The sequence below is a fragment of the Diabrotica virgifera genome, chromosome 3 (assembly GCF_917563875.1).
Source record: "Diabrotica virgifera virgifera chromosome 3, PGI_DIABVI_V3a".
Lineage (NCBI taxonomy): Eukaryota > Metazoa > Arthropoda > Insecta > Coleoptera > Chrysomelidae > Diabrotica > Diabrotica virgifera.
This window is the reverse complement of record NC_065445.1, coordinates 189,024,845-189,044,480: the sequence shown is the minus strand read 5'-3', so window position 1 is coordinate 189,044,480 and position 19,636 is coordinate 189,024,845. Positions and strand designations below refer to the sequence as shown.

At 34.9% G+C, this 19,636-nt stretch overlaps 1 protein-coding gene across 1 annotated transcript in view; it reads right to left on the bottom strand.

Annotated features, from left to right (window-relative positions):
• The window catches only part of LOC114329239 (glucose dehydrogenase [FAD, quinone]-like), a 123,432-nt gene that overhangs the window by 27,937 nt on the left and 75,859 nt on the right, over positions 1-19,636 (bottom strand). Inside the window, exons 2-5 of the mRNA XM_028278283.2 lie at positions 18,826-19,334; positions 14,025-14,181; positions 8,485-8,735; positions 4,593-5,036 (exon numbers count right to left, since the gene is read on the bottom strand). Coding sequence (XP_028134084.1) covers positions 4,593-5,036; positions 8,485-8,735; positions 14,025-14,181; positions 18,826-19,018 — 1,045 coding nt within the window. The 5' untranslated portion in view covers positions 19,019-19,334. The remainder of the gene's footprint in view (positions 1-4,592; positions 5,037-8,484; positions 8,736-14,024; positions 14,182-18,825; positions 19,335-19,636) is intronic.

The window sequence follows — 19,636 nt, the reverse complement described above, 5'->3', positions numbered from 1 at the left end:
GATAGTTCACGAGGTACTTTAAAAACGCTCTCTCGTCGCAGAGGCTACGCCGAATGCCTACCTGCTAAACCAGACCCTCCTCTGTCATCCAGCGCTCCGAAAGCGGAATGGCCGCTGCAAGGTCGACATCGCTTCCGAAGCACTTTACCTTCATTTCTCCACAGACTGTAAGCAAGGATGCCCTGCTTTTTCCCCGTTTCCCCCTTTTTTTTGGTCCCAAAATTGGGTATTTTTTTTATGCGAGCTTCTTTACCACAGTCTGTCTCATACAATTTAACTCACCTATTCGCCTCTCATCAAAACTTATTCCCTCTACCTCCTACTTACAAGATATTTCCCTCTCACCCCTATCGTTGGTACAGCTGTTTTTCCTCCTCTTCTTTCTTCTTGATCACTACACGGATATAGTTGTGTATACTAGTCCAACCAGATTTATTTTCAGTCATTCTCTCAGTCATTTCTCGCACTGTCACAAAATTCACACCTGTCTCTCTTTCCATTCTGCTCCTTTCTAGTATCCATCTATTGCACTCTAGCATCGTATGTGTAACGGTGTCCGGGTGTCCGCAGTATAGACATTCATCAGTGTCAGCCTTTCCTAAAACACCCGTGTCCTGTGAGCACCTGCGTGAGGAAATAATCCAGTCGTCTGTGACCACAGTCCATCCAATCTTTAAAGTTACTAGGTTAATAGGTAGCAGAATCTTTGTCTACTGTGCCACATGCTCCGTGTAGTCCATTCTTCCTCCCATCTTTCAATTGACCTTTCTCTTTCCAGTCTTCTCTCGGCCATAGTGAGCTTAAGGTCTCTTCTTTCATATAGTTCTTTTCTTTCTACTACCAACACATGCAGCGGAACACATCCAGTGATGGCCCACAAGGCTGCGGCATATACAGTCCTGTACACGCATGCCACTCGCAGCAGACTTGTTCTATCCACTCGTGCAATGAGTCCCCTGTAGGCCTGTATCTCTACCGCCTCACTCCAGACTGGTGCCGCGTAGAGGACGATCGACTGCACAACACCGTGCAAGGCCCTCCTCCTTTCGGATTTGGGTCCTCCAATGTTGGGCATCACCCTCCCCAACGCAGCCGCACTGTTTGCAGCCCTCCGGGTCACTCTGGTGCAACGTCACTCCCAGGTACAGTTCACCAAATATAGCTGAAAGTCTGAAAACGCGTGACGATCATGATGCGCATTCGTCGAACGACGGACCTCGCACTCGCACTGACAGTCCAGACCGTTTGTATGTGCGTTCTCACTTCATTGTTAGCGCAGGCAATGGGAATTTCGCACTTTCAGCTATATTTGGTGAACTGTACTTTACGTGTTTCTTGGGTATTAGTTAAGTATTAGTCGAGAAGTTAATCTAGTAGCGTTAAGTCACCTCCTAGCTACCTACTCGCTTATGTTTACATTTATCAATTCTTGCATATGATTGAAACGGGAAAGTGCTTCTATATAATTATATCAAAAAGAATATTACTACTACTACACATGTCGGTTTATAACGTTTTCCGCCGTTTTGTTACTTCCAATCGCCACTTCGTCCAGTTGTTCTATAGCTAATCTTCTGTTTCTTTCTCACAGCTCTTTGCCTATTCCTTCGTTCCAACTTTGTCTTGGTCTACCTTGTTTGCTCTTCCCTTCTGGTTGCTATTTTAGTATTTTCTTTGGTATGCATTGTTCGTCCATTCTTTGTATATGTCCGAATCAAATTAGTTGTTTTGTTTCTTTCTCTTCTAGAACTTCCTGCTGATCTTCTCCAAAAATCCATTTCCGTTGCTCTCAGCATTGCCAGTGTTCTTTCCTTTAGTGACCATACCTCACAGCTATATAGAGTGATACTTTGCTCTATAGTCTCAAATATCCTTTCATTTTCTTTGCCGATAGATTGGTCCATAAAGGGTCAGAAGATTTGTAAAGTAATTATTAAATTTTGATCACATACGAATAAGCCATCACTTTCTCACATGTGTGCTTTTAGAAACAGTTTTTTTATGTAGCTGAATGAAAATAACAGTCCAAGCAGAGGGTATGTTCAGGTGGTTCTGCATTGAGAAAAAAAGGCAACTTCATCGATTGGAAATGTATTTGCTAGATTTTTAATTTTCCAGTGTCTATTTTAAAATGTTTATTTGCTAAATATCAACTGGTTAAAGTCGAATTTTAAACATAGCTTGAAGAAATTAGCGATAATTCCTGGTTTGATGAAGAAAACGTCCTCTTTTCACCAATGGGGAAATTATGAGATTTGAGCTATGAATTATCGAGACATTCTTACTAGAATTAGCTCTTTCTGATATTAATGTATCCCTAAATTTAAGAAATTTATTCCTGTAAAACCGTGTAGACTAGATAAAGAGACGGTGTATATCATTGGAGATAAATATGTTTAGACAATGTTTATTTAAGCAGAGATTTTTTTGTAGTGCGACAGATTCGTGCAAATATTATATGAATTGTGCATTTAATGATAGAAGCATATAATTTGGACCACATATACTACACATATAAAGGTTCAAATTTAGATACGAGGCCATCTCAGATTTTGCCTTTTACAAAAATGGCGGGCATTCAAAATGGCGACGATACATATGTGACTAATAGCACGATAACTTTTAAACGAAAAGTCCGACTTCAACCACATTTTGTATATGAGTTCTTTTTTTGATGTATAAGATCGAGTTCCTGAACCGGAAGAATCGGTTAACCAGAAGTTGTGTTTTTCCTGATTTTTTATGTAAAAATATGTTTTTTTAAATTCTTTCTCCCTGCATATATTAATTTTTCAAAAAGGTGATACCGGCATTGAAAAGGGCGAAAAAATATTTTTTAGGAAATATTTTGAACTTTTTAGTTATTTTAATTACCATTTAAAAATGCATAACTTATCTTCACATGTACCTACGTGCGGCAGATTCGTGCAAATATTATAATAATTATTGTGCATTTAATGGTAGAAGCATATAATTTTGACCACATATACTACACATACAAAGGTTCAAATTTAGATATGAGCCCATCTCAGATTTTGCCTTTTACAAAAAAGGTGGCATTCAAAATGGCGACTATACATATCTGACTAATAGCACGATAACTTTTTAACGGAGAGTCCGATTTCAACCAGACTTGGTATATATGTTCTTTTTTTGATGTATAAGATCGAGTTCATAAACCGGAAGAATCGCTGTACCAGAAGTTGTGTTTTTCCTGATTTTTTTTAAATATGTTGTTTATTTTTTCAATTCTTTCACCCTGTATATATTAATTTTTCAAAAAGGTAATACCGGCGTTGAAAAGAGCGTAAAATTATTTTTTAGGAAATGTTTTGAGCTCTTTAGTTATATTAATTATTATCATTTAATAAATGCATAACGTATCTTCACATGTAGGTACCTCTGTGTGACAGATTCGTGCAAATAATAATATAAGAATTATTGTGCATTTAATGGTAGAAGCATATAATTTGGACCACACATACTACACATACAAGGATTCAAATTTAGATATGAGGCCATCTCAGGTTTTGTCTTTTACAAAAATGGCGAGCATTCAAAATGAATCTGCCGCGCATAGGTACATGCGAATATACGTTAGGCATTTATTAAATGCTAATTAACATAACTAAAAAGTTCAAAATATTTTCTAAAAAATATGTTTACACTCTTTTCAATGGCAGTAATACTTTTTTGAAAAATTTATATATACAGGGTGAAAGTATTGAAAAGGGAACAACATATTTTTACATAAAAAAACAGTAAAAACACAACTTTTGATAAACCGATTCTTCCGGTTCAAGACCTCGATCTTACTCATCAAAAAAAGAACCTAGGTATACACCAAATTTGGTTGAAATCTGACGTCTCCTTCAAAAGTTATTTTGCTATTAGTCACAATAGTCTCCATTTTGAATGCCCGCCATTTTTGTAAAACGAACAAAAACTGAGATGGCCTCATATCTAAATTTGAACCTTTATATGTGTAGTATATGTGGTCCAAATTATATGCTTCTACCATTAAATGCACAATAATTCTTATAATATTTGCACGAATCTGCCGCACATAGGTCCATATGAAGATACGGTATGCATTTATTAAATGGATAACTAAAAAGTTCAAAATATATCCTAAAAAATATTTTTACGTTCTTTTCAATGGCGGTGTAAGCTTTTTGAAAAATTAATACATACAGGGTGAAAGAATTGAAAAAAATAACAACATATTTTTACATAAAAACCAGGAAAAACACAACTTCTGATAAACCGATTCTTCCGGTTTAAGACATCGAAGTTAAACATCAAAAAGAGAACCTATATCCCAAATTTGGTTGAAATCTGACGTCTCGTTCAAAAGTTATCGTGCTATTAGTCACATATGTATAGTCGCCATTTTGAATGCTCGCAATTTTTGTAAAAGGCAAAATCTGAGATGGCCTCATATCTAAATTTGAACCTTTATATGTGTAGTATATGTGGTCCAAATTATATACTTCTATCATTAAATGCACAATTGTTTCACATATCGGCTGCACTATTGTTGCTCTTACTTCTTACGAAATATAGTTAATAAATATTTAGGAAATACCAACCTACTCCTGGTGAATCATGAATAACCGGTATCCCTTTCTCCTCCAAATGTTCCTTTGGTCCAACGCCACTTAACATAAGTAATTGAGGAGAATTCAGGGCACCAGCTGACAGAATAACCTCTTTTTTCGCCAACACCGTTTGCTTTTGTCCATTTTTGATATATTCGACGCCATACGCTCTTCTAGTATCAGGATCTATCAACACTCTAGTGACGTGTGAATACATGCAGATGTGAAGATTCTTTCTCAATCGGATTGGTCTCAGGAAAGCCTTAGCTGTACTACAACGAGCTGCTCTGCGCATAGTGAACTGGTATAGAGCGAAACCGGTTTGCTTTTCTCCGTTTATGTCCCTTATGTCGTAGCCCATTTCCTGTCCAGCTTCCAAAAATGCGATGCCCAGTGGGGTGTTGTAAGGATTATCTTGGACAGTTTGGTAACCACCTAAAATCAAAGAAAAAAACTCGTTGCCTTTACTTATTTCGATACAAATTTTCGATAAATGTTTTTATACAATATAAACAAGAATAAAAATCCGCTATTGGCGGCAAAAATGAGTGGCGCACATAAAACTCCAGCGACAGAAGAGATGATATGAATATTCTAGTTTTATTTTGAACGATTTTTCCATAATATTTGCTAAATTTGAAGGAAAACTCGTGGCTCTTTTGTGGCGAACTTACAAAATTAGAAAATATTTTGCGCCACGTAATCTTCATATTATCTGTTTTGTAGCTGGAATATTGTATCCGCCACTCATTTTCACCGCGTTTAGCGGTTTTTCTCAAAGGAGTTTCCCAAAGTCAATTAAATGCATGAAATTAAATGTAATGTTTCTCGATTAACCTTATGATCGGACAGTGCGAGTTCATATTATAGCCATCATAATATTTTTTATGTGTCCATGGAATGTCCACTAGATTTTTTTCTATTTGGAATAGATTGAAAAATAATATTGGCATGGCTAGCAACTGAATTCAGATCGCCGATCAAGTTTAGCGTCGCAACCACTAGACTATTTCAGCGGAAATAGTTAAGGTGATTATAATTTTGGAGCTCGATAACTTCTAAACGGTTTAACCGATTTTTATCACTAAACAAGCGTTCGAATAGCGACAAAAATAAACGAACGAATAACTCTAAGAGGAACAGCAAGGATTTCGGACAGGAAGATCATGCACGGATGCTGTTTTTATAATATGACAAATAAAATAAAAGTCGCAGGAATACAACAAACCAGCATATATGTGCCTGATAGATTTGAAGAAAGCGTTTGATAGAGTGAGAATTCGGGACGCGATACGTTTATAATATGAAAAGGCAATATCACTGGATTTAGTAAAAACCGTAAAGAATATTTATAAAGATAACATCTCTATGGTAAGATGTAAAGGAAAACTATAGCAACCTATCAAGTATCAAACTGGTATTAGACAAGGAGATTCGCTGAGCCCATTAATATTTAATCTGATAATGGATGAAATCATAAAGAAAGTTAAAAAGAGAAGAGGATATAGAATGGGAGAAAAGGAAATAGAGATAATATACTACGTCGACGACGCCATAATAACACATCATGTTCATATACAACGTGGTGATCTCAACAGAGAAAACTAAATCGATGGTGATATCAGCGGAACGGAGACGATGTAAACTGGTCGTAAATAACAAAATAATAGACCAAGTGATGGAAACGGAATACGTGGGAATAAAACTGTCAAACTACGGAAGAGTAGAAGAAAAAGTACAAAAACAAGTGAACATGGCAAACAGAGCAGAATGGTTCAACCATATAATCTGGAGAAACAAATATCTCACAACGGAAACGAAAACCAGGATATATAAATCAACAATAAGACCGATAATAACGTACGCAGCGGAAACAAGAGCAGATACGGCGAAAACAAAAAGACTGCTGGAAACAGCTTAAATGAAAGTCTTACGAAAAATAAGAATCCAAACTCGTAAGAGACAGAGTAAGAAGTGAGGAGATACGAGCGAGATGTGGTATAGAGGAAATAAACATGCGGGCCAAAAGAAGAAAAATTAAATGGAATCAACATATACAAAGAATGATAGAAAATAGAATAGTACGAATAGCAAGAGACAAATCGTCAAATGGAAGAAGATCATTGGGACGACCGAGGAAAAGATGGTCAGACAACGTCAATTGAGGCTAAAAACCGAAGTAAAACAGGCATTGAACCTATTTATAAAGTAGGAAGAAGAAGAAGACACGACTTTGAAAGGTTTTTACAAGTAGTGTCTGATGCACTCAACGTCAAATATGATATCTGACAGTATTATAGTATTGGCTGAGCTTGAAAAACCCTTTTTTCCATATGAAATGGATTTTATCATACTTATAAAGCCTATAACTTAGAAATTCGAATTTTCCAGATAGGAGGTATACACCGTTAGACGGTCAGAAGTCCTCATATAAACTTACAGTTATTGGAGCAGTTCGTAGGTGGAAATTATGAGTAATTGTCGAAATACCAAAATTTGACACTAATGCGCCACTAGCGAGAACTACCGTTCTCGGGATATACATTCTTCGTTCCTTACTCCTAACTAGAGTATTTCGGACATGTAAACTGCTCGTCAAAAGTTAGGGATATAGAAAATTCTGCTGAATTTTCATAGTAGATTTTTTCGTGAACAGATTAACGGATTCCGCTATTTTTTTATTATTTTAGATTTTTCTTTAGTATTCACACAGTTATGCAAAGGTTTACTCAAACTTTTTTTTGTACTTATACCGGATGGAAGAAAAGAAATGTTTTTCTTATGTTAAGTTTGGGACGAGGGACAAATGTGAGTATACATCGAAATCGTATTGTAGTCTTATGTTTTGTGAACATTTTGTTTTTTGAATGTCCCTGATATCTTTAAAAACAAAAAAATAGACGGTTTTTTAATTTATCATGTGTTTTAACCGAAACAAAAGTTTGAGATACCTTGTAGGGAGAAAAAAGCACAAACGTGAGTATACCTCGATATTATGTTTTAGTCTCATATTTTGTGAATATTTTATTTTTTTAATTTCTCTAATATCTTTAATAACAAAGAAACTAGAAGGTATTACTCTTTAATATGTGTTTTAACTGACGACATGCCACGACATACACATCACATATGTGAAACATAGAAACACATATTAAAGAGTAATACCGTCTAGTTTCTTTGTTATTAAAGATATCAGAGAAATTAAAAAAATAAAATATTCACAAAATACGAGACTACAACATAATATCGAGGTATACTCACCTTTGTGCCTTTTTCTCCCTACAAGGTGTCTCAAACTTTTGTTTCGGTTAACACACATGTTAAATTACAAAACCGTCTATTTTTTTTTGTTTCTAAAGATATCAGGGACATTCAAACAACAACATGTTTATAAAACATAAGACTACAATACGATTCTGATCTATACTCACATTTGTACCCTCGTTCTCCCTAAAGGGTGTCTCAAACTTAACATAAGAAAAACATTTCTTTTCTTCCCCCCGGTATAAGTACAAAAAATAAGTTTGAGTAAACCTTTTCACAATCCGTCTGTCCGCGAAAAAATCAACTATGAAAATCAGCATAATTTTGTATATCCCCAACTTTCGACGAGCAGTTTATTTTGAGAGATTTGTATTGATACAAGCATTCTATTTAGGGTGGTAGTGAATAAAATTAAGATAGCTGTGATGGTAACTAACGTTCTGAAAGGACATGGTACATGAATAAGAAGTTCCTTACTACTGTTAAAGAACATTTTCATCATCTTGATGTGTAATTGTATACACGTTTTTATTTCCACAGGAAAAGCGACAACCCCAAGAAAAATGCCGCCAATAATTTTGAACAATGTAAAAGTATGTATATTTAGATGTAGACTTACCTACTGAATGGTACCGTGTATTTTTAGCCAAATAGGGATTTCGTTGGTCTTGACTCTTCTTGAAGTAAGGCAATATTTCTTCGTAAGACCAACCATAGTTACCATAGTCCGCCCATCTGTCAAAATCTCGTCGATTGCCTCTGATATATAACATTGTATTCAGAACACTTGATCCCCCTAAAACTTTTCCTCTCGTCCAACTGCATCTATTCTCGATCATAGCTTGACATGCAGTTGCCTGCGGCTCTGTTCTAAACACAAATGTATCTTTAAAAGATTAAGGAGTAACTTAGAAAACTGTAAAAAGATTACTGTCAATTTGCATTTTATCTGTTAAATATTTCAATCTCTCTCACTCTTTCTAGTTCCATCCTTCCTTGTGTAGTATTGGACGCTCATACGTTTCTCAGCCGAAGGTATAATATTGCTGACTGGCCGGCTCAGCGCATCTTGTTTCTTGTTTATTCTCTTTATAAACTGTTTACCTACTAGTTACTTCCATTCTATTTCTTGCTCTGTTTTTAACTTCACCCCATCTTAGTCTAATTTCGTGTTCTCTCGTTGTAGTTGTTTTCCAGCGGTTGTCTGTTCTTCCTCCCTTCCTTTTCTGCTCTGGTTGGTACTTCAGTGCTAGCATCGCTATACTGTTTTGATCTTTCCTTAAAGTATGGCCAATCCAGTTCCATTTTTTTTATTTACTGTAGTAGATAATATTATGTTTGTTTTGCTCTTTCCACTGTTTCTTGTATTATTTATTCTGTTGGGACAGTATTTTTTCAGGATTTTTCTTAAATATTTCCTAAATAAAGATGTTAATTTTTGTTTTTTCTGATATTTCGTTTCATTGCTAAATTTTATTTAACGAGTTGAATGGATGTTGAATATCTTCTACATATGATCCTTTTTACACTCCCCGTTCCTTTCCATAATTGATCCCAAATACTTGTTTACTTCTTATACTTCCTTACCGTGTATCATTATTTTATTATTTGGCTGGTTATTATTTTTTAGCGCTTGGTTTTCTCTATGTTTATTGGCTTTGCCAACTTTTTAATGTTTGTTCCATATTATTATTTCGGTGTTTGGTTAGCCGGCAAATATCATTCGCAAATTCTGTAAGAGCGAGGTCCCATTAGTGCGTTGCGACGTCGCAACAGAACAACGCAGGTGCGAAGCCCCATTAGTGCGTTGCGTTGCGACGTCGCAACGGAACAACGCATTGTATGCCACACCTGCCTTACCATCGAAGAACACACTTGTCCGTCGATCCGTTGAAACATCGCAACTGATCGACGCGACGCAGCGCAACGCACTGATGGGGCCTCGTCCCCATGCGTTGTTCCGTTGCGACGTCGCAACGCAACGCAGCGCAACGCACTAATGGGGCAATATATCTTAATAAGGAATAATGTAGGGGATAATGAGGGGGTTATTTCTTCTGTTACTTCACCTGAGCGTTCCAGTTTGGCATTGTATTCCTTTTAGAGAAGTGTAATAAAGTTTATGATTTTTAGTGGTTACTGTGAAGAGATGTATACCATTACCAATGGAAAATATGAATATTTTCCAATTGTACATAACTAGTCCAGGGTAATGAGGTTTTTTCCATGACACTTCAACAGTCAGGGTACTGAAACGTTTTTTCGACAGGTAATACCTATAAGAACAGATTGTAACTATTTCGTGCGTAGGATCTGACGGCCATTTTTATTTATAAACAATTTAATGTCAAAAAACGGCATTTTTCCTTTTTCTTCAAATTAATGGAAAACAGTAAGACTTTTATGGTTTTCTTAGTACAAACACCTTCCATAGAATGGAAAAAGCTTTAAAATTACCTATTACAAAGTTTAATATACTCATTTATTGTTAATATAATTGCGAAGAAAGTCGAAATTTCAAAAAAAAATTAATTACGCAATAACTATTGTAAAAATAAGTGCTTTGAAATTTTTTTCACATGAGGGTTCTTTGGTGCATATGTGACAAAAATTTCAAAGTGATTCATTCAATTGTTAAAATTTTATTCAAATCGTTTATCCCAGAGAGCTTTTTTTTGCAATAACATAAGTCAGAAAAAATAATGTTATAACCATCCTACAGGAGTCAAATGAAAGAGCATGAGCTAAATTTTCAAATTGGTTTAAAAAAGTGAATAACAAATACATTTATTAGTATTAAATAATTATGCAAAGGTATGGTTAGTTTTTCCTTATAAACTTTTTATTTTTTTATATAATATATGTATTTATTACAATTTTTCATCAATTATCATATACATATTATCATTACTTGGTAGTTGTGCACCTAAAACACGGTAAAAAATAGATTTTTTTGAAAAAAGATATTCAAAAAGTTTATAAGGAAAAATTGACTATATAGTCCTGTCGCCAGGGGGGGTACAACGGCCTCCTTTATTCAGATGGACTTACCAAAGTTTTTTTCATGTATTTTGAACCGTAGAATACGAATTTTTTGGGTAACAGTTGATCCGGATGTCGATAAGATTGTTATTGACCAAGAACTTGAGGAATTACATAACCGCGATCTCTCGCAAAACAAAACATTTTTTGGTATTTTTGGGTCATTCTAAGCAAAACATGTTTCTACAATTTTTTTCGTAGGATGGCTAGTTTTCGAGATAACCGCGGTTGAACTTTAAAAAAATCGAAAAATTGCAATTTTTGAACCCGAATAACTTTTGATTAAAAAATAAAATAGCCAGTCTGCTTACCGCATTTGAAAGTTTAAGTCAAATTATATCGGTTTTAATTATTTGCATTGCTAAAAATTTATTTTTTTATTGTTTAACAAAGCTATAAACACATAGTGTTTCCCGTGCCTTTACATGCGTTTTAACGCATGCTACGTAAAAATAGCCTCGATTGCACTAGTACCTACTCTACCTACTCGTTCGATTTTAAATGAGAAATCATAGAAAACATCACTCACGCACTAGGTGTTTGTAGCTTTGTTTAACAATAACACAATAAATTTTTAGCAATGCAAATAATCAAAACCGATATAATTTGACTTGAACTTTCAAAGGCGCTAAGCAGAATTGCTATTTTATTTTTTAATCAAAAGTTATTCGGGTTTAAAAATTGCAGTTTTTCGATTTTTTGAAAGTTCAACCGCGTTTATCTCGAAAACTGAGCATTCTACGGGAAAACTTGTTAGAACATTTTTTACTTAGAATGACCCAAAAAATACAAAAAAAATGTTTTGTTTTGCGAGAAATCTCTGTTATGTAATTCCTCAAGTTCTTGGTCAATAACAATCTTATCGACATCCGGATCAACTGTTACCCAAAAAATTCATATTCTACGGGTCAAAATACATGAAAAAAACTTGGGTAAGTCCATCTGAATAAAGGAGGCCGTTGTACCCCCCCTGGCGACAGGACTAATACTTTTGCATACTTATTTATTACTAATAAATGCATTTTTTATTCACTTTTTTAAACCAATTTGAAAGTTTAGCTCTTGCTCTTTTACTTGACACCAATAGAATGGTCCTAAAGTCATTTCTTTCTGACTTATGTTATTGTAAAAAAAGCTCTCTGGGATAAACAATTTGAATAAAATTTAAACAATTGAATGAATCGCTTTGAAATTTTTATCACATATTAAGCACCAAAGAACCCTCATTTGACAAAAATTTTAAAGCTACACTTATTTTTACAAAATAAACGAAATTAACTTTTTTGCAAATTCGACCTTTTTCCGCAATTATATTAACAATAAATGAGTATATCAAAATTTGTAATACGCCATTTTTAAGCTGTTTCCATTCTCTTGAAGATGTTTGTACTAGAAAACCATAAGTCTTACTATTTTCCATTAATTTGAAAAAAAAAGGAAAAAGGGTCTTTTTTGACACTAAATTGTTTATAAATAAAAATGGCCGCCAGACCCTACGCAGGAAATGGTTAAAATTTGTTCTTATAGGTAGATATTACCTGCCGAAAAAACGCTTCAGTACCCTGGCTGTTAAAGTGTCCCGAACAGGGTATATTTTTATCTTATTACCCTGGCCTAAACTGGTTTATACTGCTGTTGACAGTCTTGATTTAATTCTATTTGGCATATTTTTTTAATTTCGTTTTTGTAGTTTTTTTCTTTGATTCTGGTCATTGTTCTTTATACCATTTTGACGACTTAATTCATTCTGTAAATGTATCTATTGTTTTATATATGTCTTTTCGGTATCGTTTTTTCCCCGGATTTATTTTCTACCATGCAATTTTTATCGTGCCAAACTATAATTTTATGTTTATGTTACAGTTCAAGTTGATTATCCAGTTGGATTTGACTATTCCTAGTTCGAGGCAACTCAAACGGCTGGTTTTAGTAAAAGTTGATTTTAATATAAAATAAAGATTTTTATTCAACATTTACTAGTAAAAGTAGACTCCAACTAGAAAAAGTATACTCTTCCCAATGCCATTTAGTAAGAGTTGATTCACACAAACAACCGATTCTAGAAATTAAATGTTACTGGATATGTTCAAATCGTGATAAGTAGGTAGTTGAAATGATCAAAACAAAGAGACGCACACTCATCAAAAAAGCACTCGAGATTATACTCGTATAATCTACATTTACTGAATCGATCCAGGAATAGTCAACTCAAACTAGTAAAAGTGGATTCTATTTTTCCCGCGATCTACTTTTACTACCAAGGGTTAGAAAGAGTCTACTTCAACTAGTAAAAGTTGAATTAAGTTTTTCGAATCAACTCTTAAGTCGCGTTTACACGATGGCAATTGGCGAGACAATTGTCATTGGACAATTGTCATCACGTGGTTGCAAATTGTCGGAGGCCAGTCCAGTTGAAAGAGAAGATGTTTACACGGGGCCAACTAAACATCATGGATGTTTCAACTGGACTGGCTTTCGACAATCCGCAACCACGTGATGACAATTGTCCAATGACAATTGTCAGAAGACAACTGACTGGCATGAAATTATTGTCTTCGTGTAAACACTTCAGGCCAATTGCCTTGCCAACTGCCCTCCCAATTGGCCCAAAATTCAGTTGTCTCCGGGAGTAGACTGAGGACAATGAGCTGCGCCCAGTGAGCCCCCCACCACTAGAAATCTCAATTGTCGCGACAATTGGCGCCGTGTGAACGGTGTAGGCCAGTACTGCTGTCTTGTTTTTTGCCAGTTCCCTCTAGATGACGAGCAGTCGGCCATGTTTGAGCTGTCTACTGCCATGGCAATAGTTGGCTCCGTGTAAACATCTTCTCTTTCAACTGGACTGGCCTCCGACAATCCGCAACCACGTGATGACAATTGTCCAATGACAATTGTCTCGCCAATTGCCATCGTGTAAACGCGACTTTACTGCTCGTTTTAGTTGGAGTTGACTCGAACTAGGAATAGTCAACTCTAACTGAGAATCAACTTGAACTGTAACATATACAAACTTTACATTTTTTTCTCTATCTCACCTCCTTTTCCTCCACTACAAATCTTTATTTGAAAAAGATTCTCACTTACTGAATTATTAAAAATCTAATTCTAAAAGCTTACTTGTATCCCCAATCCAGTTTACTCTTATGAAGGTAGAGACTCATGATAGGAACATCGCTAATATCAGTTTCTTGTCCACCAGCTTCCATCAACAGTACGTTCCAGTTTGAAATTTCTGACAACCGGTTAGCTAAGACAGATCCTGCAGAGCCAGCTCCTGAAAAATGATCATCCCTGTCATCATGTCCTTAAGAAAGAGACCCATGTCAACCTTATTACATTTTTGGGCTGACCTTTCATATCACCAAAAATGTATGAAAGGTTCTGAAACTGTTTTCTTTAAGATGATATCTATCACGTTAGTAGAGGAGAGGAAAGAAATGTTGAAGATGTTGGAAGGTTGGAGAAGAGTTGTTAAAGATGGAGGACCTAATGTTAGCAGGTCAAAAATGGAGTATATGTGATTAGGAGGTACATGACTGGTTGGGAACAAAGAATTCCGTGGAGAAAAAATAGTATGAGTAGGACAGTTTACATATCTTGGCTACATAATGAAAAATAGGACACTAGATTGAGAAATTGCCTACATGGTGGTTGGTTTAAGTGGAATCAAATGAGCAGGGTGCTCTGTGATTGAAAAATCTTGGAATGGCTGAAGGGAAAGATATGCAAGAGTGTGGTGAGACTTGAGTTGGTGTACGGTGGTGAAGTGTGGTATATAAAGAAGATTCAGGAAAAGAAAATAGAAGTAGCTGAAATAAAAATGTTACAGTGGATGCTGGGTAAGACTAGAATGGACAGGATCAGGAACGACTTGATTAGGGAAAGAGCCCGGATGACTACAGTCTCAAAAATAATTTAAGAAAAAAGTTTGCAATGTTTGGCCACGTTAGACGTAGAAATAAAAACTCTGTGGGACGAAGGAAAGAGCTGTTAGAAGTTGATGGAACGAGAGGTAAAGGAAAACCGAGGAGAAGATTGAAGGACTAGCAAAGTGTAGCAAGGGACCTAAGAGAGAAAGATCTAGGTGAAGAATACACGATGGACAGAAATGAGTGGCGAATAAGGAACAGGGACCTCTGAAAAAGGAAGAGCTGAGTCAAAAGAACATTGAAAAACAATTTTAAAAGCTTTATTTAATTGTTATCTAATCTCTTATTATGGAATTGACAAGTCAATGCAAATTTATATAGACCGGTCTAGTTAGACTCAAAAATAGGAGTGAGGATACAATAATTACCATCAAGCTGAAAATTGGCAGGATTGTTCAAAATACCATCATAAATGAAATCTGAAAAGTCCTCATAAAAACGACCCGAGCTAAAAAATTTACGCAGGGTCAAAGGTCACCAAATACAGTTTTTAGCGATTTTCAGCGAAACGGAAAGTTTTATCATAAAATTAGTTCTAACATAAAATGTAGATTAGATAATTATCTATAAGAAATATCTTAATACTTTTTTTCGCAACAGCCTCCGTTTTTGAGATACAACGATTCAAAGAGTTGAAAGAGTTTTAATCGTCATAATATGTATTAGTACACCACGTATATTAGGGTGGAACGAAAAAGGTAAAAAAAAATAAAAGAAAAGAAAAATTCTTGTGGGTATCGTTTAAAAGTTGTGTCAGGTGATGAAAACAATTGGTGCAAGAGCATTTTTAAATAAAAAAATATCTTGAGGTTCCATATTGGATTTGAAAAATGAAAAGACAAAAAATATATTTTTGTCGAAAAAATCAATATGGCTCTGATCAAATTTCAATGATCGTGTTTTACCAACTAAGTGTGACATTCTAAAGTGCTTTCTCTTTATTCGTAATGAAGTTGACAAATAATAATAAAGATCCATCTATCGTCGACGTCTTGAATGCAGTTGCAACGAAAGTAGAACAAATTATGAATAAAAGCTTATATTCCAACATTATCGCATAAGTGCATTAAAGATATGATTAAAAATATTTATACAGAGTATCAAAATCTTAAGCGATAGGTACACAAAACCTCAGAAAGCATCTGATTCATAAATAGAAAAGATTTGCCAGTTTCGAAAGGAGTGTAAAAAGTTATTCAATATCGCGGCTTGCAAGTGCAACATGACTGGAACTGTGTGTGTACTTGTGATAAAATCAAGAAAGTACCACAAAATAAGCGAATTTTTCTTCAAGATCAACGATCCTGTCGAAAAATGGCAATTGGACCAGTGGATATTGCAGCATCTGCAGCAATAAGGAAGAAAATGGAAGAAACAATAAAGACAAAGGCAAGTTCTCAAAATATAATACTGACGAAATTGTTCTTAAAGCACGTACCGTTGATTCCTCTAATCCTTACATAAGTAGCAGCTTGTCTGACTCAAATTCTTCTGATGCAGATGATCATGAAGAAGAATTCATTGCTCCTTTGTCAACAGTTACAGTCCAACCATCTACGTCACAAATACTGCGGCACTTCACTTCAATGGCTATATGCTTATTTCATTGGAATGAGCTTCCTCTACATCATTTAATTCAACAGTTAGATGGACGCACCAGTGGACCACTTGGTTTTTCAAGGCCAATACTGAAACTTCTGGAACGCTGTGAAGAGAAGGCTGTTGTCGATTTTGTCGCAATAGAAAACAACCTAGCAATATTATTAAAAACAACAGACCTTAGTACCGATCAGAAGTACTTGTACCAAATCAGTCAAGCAGTTGATAAATCGGTTGCTTCGATTGTATGTTGGAACTGAATGTCCCAGCCCCCAATTAATTAAGTTTCATCCAAAAAGTGTATGCACCAGTTTGGTTTTATATAAAAATGTATCCTAGCTGTTCTGATGGTTCAATACATTTATGGCGAATGATACATTATTCACGATTTCTACCAGCTGACCAAAGAAAAAATGTCGATTCCCTTATCCAAAGGAACGCTTATATTGCCCATCCCGAAAATGTATTACTCGGTATGATGAAAGATGAACGAAAACATATACGGGAGCTAGGACTACGCAGAGTGCCGAAAGCTAGAGAAAGTCAGAAAGAAAAAAAGATCCGGAGATTCAAAATACCAACATTAAATTTTAGTGCTGCAGATTATAATGACTTAATTTCTATTTCTGGATTCAAAGTTACGGCTCCTCCTTTGCTAAAACATATTTCCAACGAAGATGTAAGGGATATGATTGATTCTGAGAATTACAAAAACATAGAGGTCTTGAACTGCCCTTGTCATACAAAATCCGTGGAAAGAACTGTTAAGTTGGTAACTGAAGCATCAGCTGCTGTTTGTGGACCAGAATATCAAGCGATGGCTTTATTCGTTTAAGGTTGCAGTCTAGAAATATTATGCCGTTTTTTAACACAAACTCAGACTACCAATCTTAAAATGTATATTGTATCATAAAACAATTATTTAGATTCAAAGAACTGATAAAAAAATAAATTTTTTAAATTTTATTTTTTTTTTGTTATTCCCAAAAATTTAAATTTAATATGCAACCTGAAGATAGGGTCCAATACAAACAATATTTCTTACAGTTTTATTATACATAAAAGACAACTTTTTCGCACTAGCCCCATAAAAAATAATGACATCGAGTTTTTCGTTCCACCCTAACGTATATACATCACTGAAGCTGTAATACAAGTAAACATAATATTCTATCGGCCAACTTAATAATATAAGATATTATAAATATGATAATGTTTCTACTATACAGCTGACGGTCTATTGAGGGATGCAATGTATAAGTTGTATTATATTACTTGAATATACAGCAATGTGCTGAAGTGTTAAAAATAACTAATTTAACTCCACAAGAAGTTATTTCCAACGGAATCAGCTTTATTTTCTCTATGTATGGAGCGCCTAAAAAAACTACTTGCTTAGGTAAGTTTCGATATGCATGTTTCTTTAAAAATACTCGAAATAAAAAACAAGTGCAATTATTTTGTCTTCCTCCAACCTCAGCGGCTGCTCATCAACATCTGTTTCGGGTATATTACCAAGTTCAAGTGTGGCTTGGTTATCAGCTAGATACAAAAGATCTATTAGCTAGATCTTAGTTATCAGCTAGATTTTAACCCTTGCCAATATCAATTATTCAATAGCTTCAAATTAAACAGAATCATAACAGATCCGTGGAATAGGCCTACTGGGAAAACCACGCTAAAAACGCGCTAAGTACACTACCTCAAAGGTGGTGTGGAAACGTGTGCGCATATTATGACGATTACAACTTTTTGAATCGTTGTATCTCAAAAACGGTGGCTCTTAGGAAAAAAGTAATAAGACATTTTTTATAGCTTATATTCATTTATTCTGAGCTTCACCGATGAGGCATAAGGATGCTGAAATAGCTATATGGAGATGGTGGTCCAACTCTGAATCAAATATAAACAAAACCTGCCTTGATCTTTTTTATCTTTTACATTTTTTATAGATAATTATCTAATCTACATATTTTGTTAGAACTAATTTTATGATAAAACTTACCGTTTCGCTGAAAATCGCTAAAAACTATATTTGTGACCTTTGACCCGCGTAAATTTTTTAGCTCGGGTCGGATTTATGAGGACTTTTTAGATTTCATTTATGATGGTATTTTTAACAATCCTGACAATTTTCAGCTTGATGGTAATTTTTGTAAACTCGGATGTGTAAGTTGACCGGAGTAATACGCAATCTATCTGTTTGTTAAGTGAAAAGTGGTATTTTTTCCGTTATTTCGGGAGCCGCTCACTAGTAAAATTGGAGGGCTCGTCTAGATTAATCCACTAGTTGAAGGGTTTCAGTTAATGAACATAACGATTATGTTTGTTGTACCAACTTAAGTTTCTTTTAATCTTTATAACATAATACAGGGCACTAGTTAACTTACCTACTATAATGAAGTCGTAAGACGCATGCAGAGTTTTTTGATCAGTATTTTTGTTTTCTGGATCAAACTGGTCGTAATGGAAGTAGGTTATGGCAGCAATAAGAAATGGTAGAGCAGCGATTTTTCCGACACCTACGATTGCCACACCAGCTTTAATTGCTGTCAGAATTGTACTTAAAGCAATAATTGTCATGATTATGGTTTATAATAATTAAATAATTAATCTTTTAAAGTTTTATAAGCTACTATGTTCATTTATTAGTATTATTTGTATATTCTTTGGATATTTCGTGTATGGCATCAATTTAAGACTAAAGTGTTGACTAGTTGGAATACAGATGGCGTTTTCTCGCTGAAATTATTTGTTTATTTCCTTTTCACATCAGCTTAGCCTAAGCGAATGATAAGCTTTATTTTCTGAAGTTTTGTGTGCACAAACGAAGAAATTAACATCATTCTGTGGTTATTTCTGGTGGTTACAGCCACGGTAGGTGGTGGATCCATTATTCCTGAAAAAAAAAACATTTTGATATTTATTGATTATTAATATATTTGTTTGCTATTTTAATATATAAATTTTAGCATTCGAAGGAGATACGTATAAGAATATAAAAAGCAAATCATGCATCATAATAATTAGCATGAAGCAAATTTTCACTAGTAATACCACTAGAGGTCAAATTATTTCCGGAAATTTTTTTGAGATCATGAATATTTTGAAAATTTCCCGAGTCGCAGACGAGGGAAATTTTCTAAAAATATTCATGATCAAAAAAAAATTTCCGGATATTAATTTGACTTCGCGTGGTAT